This window comes from Castanea sativa, chromosome 1 (genome assembly GCF_040712315.1).
Source record: "Castanea sativa cultivar Marrone di Chiusa Pesio chromosome 1, ASM4071231v1".
NCBI classification, from domain to species: Eukaryota; Viridiplantae; Streptophyta; class Magnoliopsida; order Fagales; family Fagaceae; genus Castanea; species Castanea sativa.
Genome location: NC_134013.1, coordinates 79,621,573 through 79,636,962, shown reverse-complemented (window position 1 = coordinate 79,636,962; position 15,390 = coordinate 79,621,573). Strand labels below are relative to the sequence as shown.

General features: G+C 33.8%; 1 protein-coding gene across 1 annotated transcript; it reads left to right on the top strand.

Moving 5' to 3' along the window:
* Positions 1 to 5,928: 5,928 nt before the first annotated feature.
* Positions 5,929 to 11,388, top strand: LOC142639418 (putative methyltransferase At2g41040, chloroplastic). Its single transcript, XM_075813607.1, has 8 exons — positions 5,929 to 6,363; positions 7,740 to 7,840; positions 7,957 to 8,097; positions 8,811 to 8,892; positions 9,299 to 9,492; positions 9,631 to 9,742; positions 10,215 to 10,319; positions 11,027 to 11,388. Exons 1-8 carry the CDS (start codon positions 6,196 to 6,198, stop codon positions 11,153 to 11,155), a joined length of 1,032 nt encoding a protein of 343 aa, XP_075669722.1. The 5' UTR covers positions 5,929 to 6,195; the 3' UTR covers positions 11,156 to 11,388.
* The last annotated feature ends 4,002 nt before the right edge of the window (positions 11,389 to 15,390 follow it).

Genomic DNA, 15,390 nt, shown 5'->3' with positions numbered 1-15,390 from the left:
TGCGTGGAAAAATGTGACGATTGCTTTTTTGTTAAGTGAAAAATGAAAACAGTAAACGGGACCCACAAGTGTTGGTGACTTAGTCTTAGGTCCAAACCCTTCTTAAAATGATATGATTATTTTCTAACAAAGTATTGTTGATACAAAATACTAAACTTTCTAAATTAAGCTTTTTCTATATTTGCTATTTGAAAGTTCTTTAAATTGGGCAAAAGGCAAAGTTCACCCTCTAAGTTTGACCAAAATCCATTTAATGAGATTTGATAGAAAAACCTTAATTGAATGAACTTGAAACTTAGAGGACTCAATTGAGCAAAAGTAAAGTTGATGACTCAAATGAATTTTGGTCAAACTTAAAGGGTCCAACTTGCATTTTTGTCCTTTAAATTTTGTAATTTTTTTTCCCTTTTTATGTAAACATAATCCATTTTGCATTAAATTATTATATAAGGTAAGATATTTTTGTAAATAATGTAATGTGTGGTTGAAATTAGTTTCTAATACTCATTTCAAACAATTTGTTGTCTATACTTCTTGAATGAACTAAAGAGGAAACAAATATAAGTAAATTTATCATTTATATTAGAAAAAAGATACAAGACTCTAATAACATAAGAAAATGTATTTCTATCAAGAAATTACTAATATTATACTAAGAATGTGAAATAATTGTTAATGAATTTGCTCATCTTCTACACAAACCCTTTTCCACAATGTATCATTAAAGTGGACCGAAATAGACCAAAATAGAACAAATGGGCCGAATTTGAACAAAATGAACCAAATGGACTGGTGTGGACTGAAACAGACAGAGGTGAACCAAAGTAGACCGAAATAGATCGGGTTAGACTTAAATGGATGAAATGTACCGAACTAGACTAAATCAACCGAATTGGACCAAGTCGACTAAAATAGACCAAACTAGACCTAAATGGAATGAATGGACCACAGTGGACTGAATGAATCAAGTGGACCAAATAGACCGAATTTAACCAAACTAGATTGAAATGGACCAAAATGCTACTCTGATATGGCTTAACATAAACATAGTAACAATAAATACTACCCTTAAACTTTTAGATATTATATAGATTTTTAGAAAACAAAAATACTGTATTACCATATATCATAGAGTTCATAGTCTCAAATACACGTTTTACATTTAACTATACATGTAGATAAATTTTTAATCCAATTCAGAAAATAACTTAAGCACTAAATAAAGTTATCACCGAAAACAAAATCATATCTTAGTCTTAATCGTATTTAATATATATATATATATATAAATTTTTTTTATAAATAGTAAAACATAATAATTTCTAGCGATTTTTATATAATATAGATGACTAAGGGTCCGTTTGGATAGAACTTATTGCTGAAAACTGAAAACTGAAAACTGAAAACACTGTAGCAAAATAATTTTAAAATGTGTAAATAGTACCGCGGGACCCATTTTTAATGAAAAAGTGGCTGAAAAGTGAAATTTGTGGGTCCGTAAACAGTGCACGAATGCACTGTTCACGATAGACTGGTCAACATCTGCGGCTTGGAAAAAAAAAAAAAAAAAAAAAGCTTGAAACGCAAAACGCAAAACGCAGCCTTGAATCCAAACACATTCTAAGAGTCTGTTTGGATAGAACTTATTGCTAAAAACTGAAAACTGAAAATACTGTAGCAAAATAATTTTTAAATGTGTAAAAAGTACTGTTCATGCCAAAAATTACTGTTTATTGGCTTAAAATCACTGTTCATGGCCAATGAACAGTGACAGGCACGCTGAAAAAAAAAAAAAAAAATCCAAAACATGTACGCTGGACGTTGAATCCAAACGCCCTCTAAACAAAATATGATATGAAAAATAATTTTCCTTCTTTTTGTTAGCAAAGTTAAAAAAATAATTTGAAAAAAGAATAAAATTAAGGAGAAACAAACTCAAATTTGTAAATGTTTTTAATGGAAAAAAAAATTATCATTATGGTTAATAGTTGAATGCAATGGCCAGTGACAGATCCAGAGTCGCTAGCTGGCGAGCTAACAAAAGGAAAGCAAATATCTTTAGCTCAATTGTTGCTAAGGGAGAGTGAAAAACTAAAGAGGCAAAAATGAGCTGTAATGCTGCTAGAGGGAGAGTGACACTCACATCAAAGAAATTGAGAGATTGGAAAGACTGAAAAAAGAAGAAGACAAAAAAGAAAAAGAAAAAAGAAAAAGACAGACATTAAGAAAGTGAGAGTAAGAGAGAAAATATTGAGAGTATGAAATTGTAAAATAAATAAACAAAGCCATAAATGAGGTTTGAGTGACAGTCTAATGGTTAGTTTGTGGTATTTTATAATTGCAGTTTAAACCCTAACTCTTCCTCCCCTAGTATGTACCTATCTCAAATTATAGATAAATAATTCCATAAACAAATGAGAAAAAGAAATAGGCCAAGCCGACGCAACCTATTGTTTTAATGAGTTCGCTTCAGATTAACCCATTTTCTTTTAATAAGCAAAAAAAAAAAACCATTTCGCCTTTTTATCCTTAAGGCCATATGAGTTAACGGTTCCAAATCTCATTTTGTAAAGTTTAAATAGGAGTACAAAAAGTCAGTATGAAATATACCCAAATTGATCAAATAGTCTCGTAGCTTAATTACATAGTTTGTCAAAAGCCTTATAGTTCAATTGACATTTTCTAGTATTTTCAATAAAGATATTCATAATTCAAGTCCTCTACATCAGTCAATCTAAATGTGTGTAACTTTACATTGTTGCTACAGTAACCATGTTACGATTCACATGAAATGTTTTAGTTTTAATTTTAGTTTAGTGCTATTTTGTGAGAGCTCTAAATGTTTTATTTTAATCCTTATTTTTTATTTTATTATATATATTGGTATTATTCTTGTATGATGCACAGCTCAATAAAGATTCATTTGTAAGCTCAAAATTTTTAAAATAATTAAAATTAAATTATTAAATAAATAGTAATAATAAATTATAAAATAAGTGAATAATTTTAATATAAAAAAATACTTTAAGTTTTGATTGTTTAGAGTTTAGATTTTATCAGTGTTTATCTATTTTTATATTTTAAATTTCTCTTTATGCTTTGTGTTAATTTCTTAATATGAGATATGGAATGAGTTTGATCATTCCTATTTGAGTTAAGTTTAATCTACACCTTAGCTAGCACAAATAATAATAAACAAATAGTTCCTCAATACCAATTTTTTCCCTAGTGATAGTCTAATTGGAAAAAAAAAAAAATCAACAAACTCACAAATTAAATACAATTACAAGTGGGTTCTAGTTAACTCAACTGGTAAAGACTCTGATAGTTGTATAAGAGATCTGGGGTTCAATCCTCACCAACACCAAAAACTGATTGGTGTCTTGGTTTAATGATAAAGAGTTATCATCAGGAGCGGACACCATAAGTTGAAACTCTCTAAAAAAAAAATACAATAACCAAAACCAAAAGTCGAAACATACACAAAAATTTCAAAAATCAAGAATAAAAAAATAAATAATAACTTACATAAGAGAACAAATAACTTAAATGTGTGTCCATTATTTTGCTTCTTTATAATAAGGGATAATTACACTTTGGCCACCTGTAGTTTGCCTCTAATTTGATGTGCCTACCCGTGATTTAAACTTTGACACTTTACCCACTTGTGGTTCCCACCATTACTCTGCCGTAACCCACCTCTCCCTTAGCCGTTACTCTAACACTAAATATGTAAAAAACCAAATCCCAAACGGATCAAAACATACTCACTCCCAAATTTTGTGTGGAGTTTGATTTGATTGATTCACTCAATGAATATGCTTTTTCTTTTTTCAATTGATGTCTACGTGTTTAAACACACAAACCCAACAGATCCACCACAACATACCCAATGTCGACAACAACAAGATCTAAACCCAGCCAAAAACTCAAATCCAAACACACAAATCACCGTGAAAAATGGGATTTGAGGGAGCAATTCTAGATAGTTCCTACATTAATACACACCACCAACTTTCAAATACAGCATCAACAAGAATTTAAAAAAAAAAAAAAAAAAACAAGATCAAAATGGGCATCTTTTAGAACATGACTCAAATAAAAAAAATTTCAAACCCAGAACACATGATCAAAAATTTTTCAAACCCAGAACAAGATCAAAAATTTTTCATACCTGAAATATCTCTCTGAGATCTTCCTATTGGGTTGGGCGTGAATGTAAGTCAGAGTGTAAGTGTGGTGAGAGAGAGCTCAAAGCCAACGATGGAGTCAACGGAGACATTGGCGATGCCCGAGGCTATGACGGTAGGTGCGTCGCCGATATCCAGTTCCGATCAAGATTTGGAGCTTCTCGCACCCATCTCGTCGAGAGTTCTTGGACATCCAGTGGCCGGAAAAGCCTTGGCGGCTTGTAGTAATGGCGGCTTGTAGTAACTCTGACGCGGTGGTTCTCGTCTTCATTAAGGTGGGTTTCTCGTTGGGCTCAGTCTTCGATGCCGAGGTTACTTATGGCCGAGGCTATCGTGACTCTGGGTCCACCGGTGTTATGGTGGGTAGCTCGACGACGGCGACGATTGAGGCTCCGAGTCTGACAGTGGTGTCGCTGATCCTTGGTCGGTATCCATGGGTGGTTCATAATCATTTTTCTCCTCTCTCAGACCTAGGTGATGGGGTTGTTGATGAGTTTGTGGAAGGGGAAGATCATGTTGAAGTACAGAAAAGCTTGAGAACCACCATCTGAGGTGGTGTTGGAGCGGCGGAGATGTACTGTGAGTGGTCACTAGTTGGCCATGGCTGGGTTTGGGGTTTGGAGAGAGATTGTTGTAGAAGAATAGGTGTGAGTGACCATTGATTTTTTTTTTCTTTGAACAAATTAGTAACCATTACGGTGAAAGAGAGACAACAAGGCAAATATATATTTGTGGAGGTTGATTTGAGTTTGATTTTTTTAGGTATATGTTCTGTGGTTTGTACTTTGATGGTATTGTTTAATTTAATTTGTATTAGTTTTCTGGGTTTATGTTCTTCACGTTTGTGTATGTTCTTCATGTTTGTGAATTGTGAGAAACTAATACCATATTTTGATCTTTTTTTTTTTTCTTGTTTTGGGAGAAGAGAGACATAAAATGGGTGTAAAAAGACTTATTTACCCCTTTTTTAACAAATGTGGGTAACAGAGACTACATGGTGGGAACCACAGGTGGGTAAAGTGTCAAAATTTAAACCAATGGTAGACACATCAAACTAGAGGCAAACCACAGGTGGGCAAAGTGTAATTATCCCTTATAATAAACTTCCTTTGGCATAATATCGTGCACGCAAATTTAGAAGTAAAGAACAATAAGTAAGATAAATTTATTAGATTAAAACATAAGAGTAAGTTGCATTTTGAAAAAAAAAAAAAAAAGTACAACAACATGGGGTGTATTGGGATTCTCTATAGGGATGACTTGTTGGTTAAGGAGGATTGCATCGAAAAGCCATGACTTATAAATTTTGAAAATTTTGATAATAGACATTTAGTTGGAGTAGAATTTAAATTTCTAAAACTTAGATAATAAAGTTTTATCTAAATTAAATTATTGTTAAATCTTATCCATTAGTCAAAAGCTTTATAGTTTAATAAAAATTAATTTAAAAAGATGCAACTTGAGGAAAAAAACAAAAACAAAAGCATGAGTAGTTTGAATAAAATTTATATTTGTTTTAAATTATTGTTAAATCATGCAACTTGTGGGAGAAAAAAAAACAAAAACATAATTATTGTTAAATTTGATCTCTTAATCAAAACTCATAACGTGGGTTGTTTATTTTTTTTAGATAGAAAACAGAAGTTGTTGGGTGAGATTTAAGTTTATAAATTTTTTATAATAAACTTTTAGTTTAAATAAGATTTAAGTTAAAGGCTAGCTTTTATGTGTGTGTGTGTGTGTGTGTGTGTGTGTGTGGGGTCCGGTGATAATATGAGGAGTACGTTTGCACACTTAGCTTGTCCTATGAACACGAGACAACACCGACGTAGCTCTGCGAGAATTGGCTATTACTAGTAGAACTCTAGTAGAGCATCATCAACAAAAGAAAAACATAAAACAACAAGACCAAGACAAAGAAGTACCAACTCCTACTCCTACTCCTACTCCTACTCCAAGATTGAAGTGTCGTGTCGTGTCTTATCGGAGCTCATCATTGAACTCGATGGCCATAGTCTCCACCTCATCCCTTCGCCCTCTTCACCAATACTCTTCATTCCCGAAATGCCCCAACTTTTCTCATTATTCCCAATTTCGTCCCCGCATCCACTTTTCCTCTCTCCGCCTCTCCTCCTCCGCCATTCGTGCCACCGCGGCGGTTGCCGTCGAACCGGTAAATTCCCATTCACTCCCTCTTTCTCTTCCTTCAATTATTTCATTATTTTCTACTTTTCGCTTGAACGACCCTACATGTCGTTTACCCAAAACGACAGGACACTGTGTTGACTCGCATCATAACTGTTCAAGTCTTTGTTTTTTTGTTTGTTTGTTTTTTTTTTAATTGGCCTTGGAAGTTGGAAGTAAGACTATGTTTGAATGCTAAGAAGCAGTTTTGTAAGGAGTCACAAATTTTCATTACTTGCAGTGCAAGAAAATGATAAAACTGTGCTCAATTTATTGTAACTATTTGGTAATTGCTGTAAGATCAGTCCTATTAGTATTGGGTCAAGAAAGACCAAGGCTGGGAAGAAAGCTAAAATTTAAGTATAATGCTTGAAAATTTTAGTTAGAAAAATTATAAGGGGGAAGGCGAGATTTGAATTAGTGATCACCACTTTATGAGGCGCAATCCCCAGTTGATTGTGCTGTCTTTGGGGTTTATGGAGAGACTTTGTTGAAGATTTCTGTTTACACAATTTTTAGTGATAAATAGGGAGACATCAATACAGATTTATATGGTTCGGCAATGTGCCTGTATTCATGGGAGGGTGTGGCTAATCATTTCATTATATGAAAATTTAGGGGTTACAACACATTTATACTTCCTGTCTGCCATTGTTAAAAAACCCTGGCCCAGTATGTTGAATTTCCCAATATACCATTAAACTGGGACCCGTGTCACTTTATTATTCAAAATATGAGCCACTCTCTCCAACAGATTTAGTTCTTCCCTAAATGCTGATATTTTTTTTTTTGCTGATTTAAAATGCAAGATTTTGGTTTCCATGACTCATCAACTAATGTATTTTAATTCATTTCTGGAAAGAAATAGCCAAATATTGGGGAATATGCTTGATGAGTGAGCAATCTTCCCTCTTCTTCATGTCACTGAAAGATGTTTGTGATTGTTGACTTGATGCTTATTCCTAATCCAGATGTTAAGCAATGTGTAGAGCAGAAAGGCCTTATTGAGAAACAGAGGCATGGATTGACTCAGTCTTATGAATAGCATTTTCTATATAGGTTGTAATTGTTTGAAATTGACCTTTTTTTTTTGTTGCATAAATGCTTGTAATTGACCTTTAATAGTTTGACATATGGTTGAGGATCACAGCAACTTAATTTTGCAGTGCACAAGTATCACAGTTCATTCCTTATTATGTGTAAACTTCTTAATGCAGATTGTTTTTTTTTTTGTCTTCATAATAATTGAGGAAATTATTTATATAAAAAAAAAAATGCAAGAACTTTAACATTATTTTTTGTTATCAAATGTCTGGTTCCCTTTTTCAGTAGCGTATAGAGATTAACAAAAATATTTGCTTTCAGGATTTAGGCACACAGCAGAATCAGAAATCAGAAGTAGATTTGTTTGCTTGCCCTGTGTGTTATGAACCACTGATAAGAAAAGGCCCTCCAGGTTTCAACTTGTAAGTTACAATACATAATAATACTTGCAGGTACATATTATTTAATTCATTTATCTGGTTATGATTCGACTTAATTGTTAGCCTGAGGTCGGACTTGATTACTGTGAAACCTGCAGGCCAGCAATCTACAGGTCTGGCTTCAAGTGTAAACGATGCAATAAATCATACTCCAGCAAAGACATCTATCTGGATCTCACGGTTACTGCTGGTTTGAGGGAGTACTCTGAAGTCAAACCAACTGGGACTGAGCTATTCCGGTATGTATGAACTACTTTTCTCTCTAGACAATTGCATGCGTGGAACTTCATGTATATTTTTGTTTTTCAAATTGGTACTTATATTCATCTCTAGATGTATAATTGATGAATAGAATCTGTCAATTCAGATATTCGGATAAACTAGTCGTCAACCTATGTAATGCACGGGAAAGTTCGAAAACAAATATTTATATATGATCCATGTTTAAGTAATAAGAATAAATAACTACAAATTTAAATTAGAGATTTTGTAGAAAGAAAAATTCCTAATTTAATTAGAATTTGTTTAGTATTGGGTTGATTTATCCAAAAAGCTTAAACTAGCATAGTTCAGCACTATTTGTAACTTTAACTACCAAATTAAAAAAATATATACTAGAAGAATGATGTGGAAATATGTGGCCTTTCAAAAGTTTATGTGGCAATATTAGAAGAAGTCAACAAAAAGTCAAAGGCTTTCATTTTACACTTTTTTATAGATTTAGATACGCATGAACCCAGGATTGATACATGAGACCCTCCTTTAGATACTTTTTCCAAATCTTGTTTTCTGTTGATTAAAAGGTGTCCTATATTGGTTAAATTCATCCTGGATTTTGATCAAGATATTACAAACTGAAAAATCAGACAATGCTTTGGAAATTATATTTGAGCTTTCATAAGATAGCTAATAGTTTGGGTATGTTTACCTTTGGTGCTTGCACCTTTGTTAGGAGTCCACTTGTTTCATTCTTGTATGAAAGAGGCTGGCGTCAAAATTTTAACCGAAGTGGCTTCCCTGGGCCTGATGAAGAGGTATGTCTTCCTTGACTTTTAGTGCGGTTCAAATGCATCAATGTTCGTAAAATGCTGCCAAGAGCCTTGTAGTTTAACTGGAACTCCCTAGTGTTTCTAATAGAGACATCCAGGGTTCAAACTCCACCCCCCCCCCCCCCCACTCCCCAATTGTTGTATCTATCAATTATCAGTATTTGTAAAATGCTTCATGGGGTTGATTCTGAATTAAAAAGAATGAGCCTGCAGTGGAAGCAAGTTTGTTTTGTGTTGGTTTGTGGAGACTCTTCATGATCTTGGGAAGATAATCTTTCGTTTAGATTGTATCATCATCTAATGAAATGAGTTCTACCCTTGTGTGATTGTTTATGAATTCATTAGGCCAGTGATACTATATTAAACACATTACCTTTGATATCCAGTGCAGTTCAAAATGGCTCAAGAGTACTTTAAGTCTGCTGAAGGAGGTCTTCTGGTAGATGTTAGCTGTGGGAGTGGTTTGTTTTCCAGAAAGTTTGCCAAATCTGGGACCTATTCTAGAGTTATTGCACTTGATTTTTCTGAAAATATGCTTCGCCAATGTTATGATTTCATTAAGAGTGATGATACTCTTTTAACTACGTAAGTTAAACTTAAATTTTGTAGGCAATTAAGTTACAGTCTCTATGACAGATTGCATTCAGTAATTATGTTTTCTGTAATTCTTTTATAAGAAAAGACATTGCTATCCTGATTCACACTTTATTGGAGAATGTGCAGTAATCTTGCTCTTGTAAGGGCAGATGTTTCTAGACTTCCCTTCTCATCAGGTTCAGTTGATGCTGTTCATGCTGGTGCAGCCTTGCATTGCTGGCCATCTCCTTCAAATGCTGTAAGTTTTGTTTCTTTCTCTGATTTTCTTCTAAAAATTTTCCATAATGATTGGGTTTGGACAACCCAAATTATGGATCTGACTATCTAAAATAACACAACCCTTCTTCTACTCCAAGCCTATACTGAGGTTTCCACACTATTCTTGAACTGGGTTGATCTGACTGGCTCCTTGACTTGGATGCACAAAACCTCAGGAAACGTTTCCTCATGAATCCTACTACAACCACTTTGGTGGCCATTAGGGTTTTCTTTCATAATTACCTAGTATGTGTGGAAGGGATGACTACATCTGTCTGAGATAAGTCGACTTTTCAGATAACCCTGGATACCTTATCAGAAAAGATTACTTTGTCATGGTCTATACCAGGAAAAAACCGTACTTATCAGTATTCCTGCCCACTATACCAGGAAAAAAGTGTCAATATTTTTAAGGTGCTTCTTGAACTAATAACAATGCATATATTTGTCAGATTGCCGAAATCACTCGCATATTGCGAAGTGGTGGTGTCTTTGTAGGAACCACTTTTCTGCGATACAATTCATCTACTCCTTGGATAGTACGCTCTTTGATAGAGGTAATACTTTTTCAATGATTTCTGAGTCTGATAAATGATAGATATAATCCCAACAGGGTGAATTTATTAAACTTTTTTGGAATGAGCTCATTTGCATCATGACTTTTCTATTTGACTGAGAATCTGTAAATGTCACACCACTCTTCCTATTTGACCAGTTGAAATGGTGAAATTTATTATCCTTGTCGAGAGTTGGATTGTGTTTTTTCTAATAAATGTGAAGGGTTCTTGACTGAAATTTTTTCATGCCATTGAATGAACTTACCCAAAAAATTATAAACCTTTTCATTTAATAAATTGGATCCCCACTTTACACCCTAAAATTAATTGATATGCAATAGCTATATTCCTAAACTGGCCATGATACTCCATTAGCTAATAAGAAATTTAACTAGGTCTGTGGGGTCTGATCTATTTGTCTTTTAAAAGTCCATCTTAATCTAATGCTGTTCTTAATTATTTATCCCATAGAGTTTTATGATAGTGTACCTATAACATTAGCAGTAAGTCTTTACAGTATATTGCATAATAAGTAACATCCCACATTCATTTTTCTTTATAATTGCAAACACAAGTAGTATTATGGTCAAAGACTACTACTGGGGTCAGTTAGGGTGTCTGTGGGTGGATCTACTACAAAATTTTGCATGTGGTCATAGGATCTGAGATTTATTAAGAGTATTTTGCATGACTCCACTTATGTGCAGAGGTCTCGGCCGACCTATAACTACTTGACAGAGGAAGAGATCAAGGACGTGTGCACATCATGCGGTCTTACAAACTACTCAACCAAAGTTCAGCAATCTTTCATCATGTTTTCTGCTCAGAAGCCATGACATTAGGTTTGATCTATTTGGAATATCATTTATCCATACCTGTCTTTATTCTGTTCCTTTGTTGATTTTTTTGTACAATGTATATAATCTGCCCATTACGTTGTAGATAAACAAGCCTGAAAAGGTGCTAATGACATGGGGCAGATGTACAGTATTACAATTGGTGAAATGTATAATAGTTTAGTGTGTAATTTAGAAAAATAAAATAAAAAATTGTGGTAATGGTCTGATTAGTGGTCTATAGTGACCAGCAGCCTTTCTATTGGTAGGTTGTGTTGGTCATGGTGTGAAAAGTGATGAACTTGAGGTGTTCAATGTTGATAAAACAGTATAATGATATTTCTCGTACCTGTTGTAAAGCCGGGGGTGGATTGGAAAATTCGGTTCATATTTGTGTTGATAAGAAGAACAAACGAACCCAATTTTTCTAGCAAATTCATGATTTCAAAAGTATATGCTTTGTGATATTGGATCTTGCCCAATATACTTGGATCAAGTATTTCTGCATAATCTATGATGTTTGAAGTTGAAATGGTTCCTGTATTGGCTACTAAAGAAAATCTAAAAAAAAAAAAAAAAAATTTAACTTAGGCGTATGATAAGATTATCTGACATATTTCTGTGATGAATTCCAGATCAGGTCCATGAAGAATTTATTGAGTAATGCAAGATCATTCTTAACAACAACAATGCTAAATTTATCAAAATGATAACAGTTGGATGTGATCACCAATGAGCTTGGTGTCTTTGTCTAATTTGTTTATGTTTATTCTTCTTGGGCTTTTTCCCCAGAGCCCCAGAGGGTGGAGCTTGTTGCAATGATAAGTGCCCTCCACCAAAGTTACGTGACAAAGTGTCTTGAATTCGAGTCTAGAAATCAGCCTCCCTAATTTGGGAGAGAGACCGTCTTCCAACCATATCTTGTAGGCCTCATAAAAGCTGGTTGTCTTGTACACTGCATACAGACATTTTTTTTTTTTTCTTTTAACACTAATATAGTCATGAAATGAGCTCACGTGAGATTGAGCTCATTTTATCCTCAAGCCTCTGGACCTTGGGAAAGGGCTATTCACGTGAACTAGCCCTTAAAAATAAGGGCATGCATATATACAATTGTAATAAAACTCTTTGATGAAGTGGCTCAGCCATTTTTTTTTTATAATAAAATTTTCTCGACTTGAGTTAAGCCAATTGAAAACCCCATTTTAAAACAAAGCAAAGTGGGTTTTAATCTATAAAAGAAACTCTGATACTCTCTCACAGTCACACACACTTGATGGCAGAGAGATCCCCTCGTGCGGCTCACACGCTGACCCACACTCTGTTTGTTCTTCTAACCTCACTCTGCTTCTTTGACCTTTGACCAAAGGCTAAAGGCACAAAAAACTTCAACTTGAATGAGTGTAAACTTTATATATAAAGAGGAATATTTGGTCAGTCTTTAGCTTTAGGACTTTGGAGCTTCAGGGTTAAAATGTTAAAAATCTGTCACCTGGGATCCTTTGCACGTGAGTTCTTGCTTACTATATAATAACACTCTGCTTTTCATGGCACGTTAAGGGTGATGACCCTTATTCTTTGATTTGCTGCTAAGTATTTTCTGCTTTAGTTTATGTCTTTCACAGAGATATTTTGTTAAATTCGATTTTAATATTTACCACACACATGTATCATGCAACTTTCGTTGGTCGGTGCTGGTGATCTAGAGGCCGTTTTCAGCCAAAAGATTACTTCCATTGTAGGTATTTTAGATTGCATTGGTAGGTTCCTGAAAAGAATTCTTGCTTCCTTTTTCTTTTTTCCACTTTTTTTATGTTAATGGAGCTCTTTTTGTGTGTGAAAAAAAAAAAGAAAAAAAAAAAAGAAGAAACTGAAACATATTCAGGGAGGTTTCCAGACAATATTATTAAGTCAATGAGAAAATTTGCTCTGATAAAACATCCTGGGGCATTTGAAAGTGTTGGGAAAAATATTCATGTTAACTGCAAAACTTAACATGTACGTTTTTGTTTTTGTTTTTGTGTTTGCATAGGGATGAATGACACAAGAATTATTTTTTTTTTTTTTTGAGAGAGAATTTCAATTTATAACCCACTCTTAATAAATTAATAATAGCTCTTTATCATTAGACTAAGATACTAATCGGTTTTTGGTATAGGCGGGGATTGAATCCTAAGTCTCTTATTCAACTATTAGACATGTAAGGATTAATTGAGCTAAGCAAAATAGAACTTATATATTAAAAAAGTAACAAAAGGTGGAGAGCTAAGTACAAGAGCAGAACATATATAAACATTGGCTACAATTTTGGAATGTGACACTGACCAGCATTGAGTAATGAATGAACACTATCTAAGAGATTATTTTGTCACACAATTAGGGCAAATTAGGTTTTCAAATATAATATGTAGTAAATGTTAACATTAAGAGTCTTGAAGTATAGAAATTTAAGCTAAAGTGATACAGAAGAAAGCGAGAAGACATGGGAGTTTTAAATGGTTAACGGCTTGTTTGGTTTAAAAAAAATGGTCACTCATCATGCAGTTTTCATTACCCATCACTCATCACCCATGACTCATTACTCATCACTTAAAATACCCAAATTTCCTAATCCCACCCGTTTGGCACATATTTTCAACTTTCCATCACTCAAAATTTTCTACTTTTTGTGGGACCCATACCTGAGCAACATGTCAAGCATTCTTATTAGCCTACTCGTCTCACACCATTTCCTCCCAAAACCAGAGACTTCAACCCAGGCATTCCTTTTTTTTTTTTTTTCCTTCAACCCCCAATACCCACAACAACCACTTCGGTTCTGAGTTTCAAGCACAAACCCACAAAATTCATTAGCATCCTTGAAGCATCCAGAAAATTCACAAACCCACAACAACCAATTCGTTGTCCCAATCGTTGATTTTTTTTTTATTTTTTTTATGGGTCTGAGATGAGAAAGGCGAAAAGGAAGAAAAAAAAAAGAAAAGATCGGACCTGCGATGATCTCCAGCGATGGCACCATTTTATGGGTTCTGTGATGAAGAACAAAAAAAAAAAACCCAAAAACCCAACTCACTGAACCCAGTGAAAGAAGAAGAAAAAAAAGAAGAAGAAAGAAAGAACTGCAGTGAAGAGTTCATGGGTTCTGTGATGATGAACAAAAAAAAAAAAGAGAAAGAAGAAAGAAAGAATAGTGCAGCGTAGACTAGAGAAAGTGAAAGAAGAAGGAAAAAAAAGAAAAAAATAAAGAAGAAGAAGAAGGAAAAAGAACAGTGCAGCGTAGACCAGAGAAAGAAGAGAGAAAAATGAAAATGTTTGTGGAGAAGAAAGTAGTTGAAGAGGCATCAAAAGCAGCGCTCACGTGTGTTGCATTGACAGTGGGTCCACGCATGTGGGTGTAATTACAAAAATTCTATTGAAAACAGAGTTATGGAAACTAAAAACACCTAAAATGTGTTTTCAGTTTCCATAATTCATCACGAAAAAATTAAAGAATTGAGTGATGAAAACTGTGAATCAAAACTCCTCCAAACAAAGCAACTTGCTGCGGGGCCCACAATTTGGATATTGAGTGATGAAAACTAAGTACTGGATGATAAAAACACTTAAACCAAACAACCTCTAAGAGTCTTGAAGTATAGAAATTTGAGATAAAGTGATAGAGAAAGAAGCGATAAGACATGAAAGTTTTAAATGGTTTGACACATCCATTGCATAAGAGCTAAAAGTGCTACATCTTGTTCATTCACTTAGATGGTGATATATTACAATAGAATCCATTTTTATAATGGGATTAAATAAACAAAAATTATAATTTTGAACTGATCGCTTCAATCAATCCCACAATTTCTTCCAGCAATCAAGTTCATGATTGATTCCAATCCCATGATTTCTCTAATAATCCAATGCCTTGATTTGGTCTTCAAGACAATGGAGAGTATATACTTTTTTTGTTTGTTTATTTGTGGAAGCTCGTGTTTCAAATTTGTTTGTACTTCATTTTTGGATTTAAAAAAATAGGACCAACAATCTACAAGGCTTGAAATGAGCAATGGTTATTATGGTTAAATGATCCATTAGGTTAAAATTTTTTAAAATTGTGGTAAGAAGGAGAAAACCTGAGGTTTATTTATTTATTTATTTATTTATTCAGAATAATGCTACATATACAATATTTTTATAAAGGGCAAATTATTATTAATTGGTGAAAAGTAATGTCAATAGTGGCCAAAATTAAA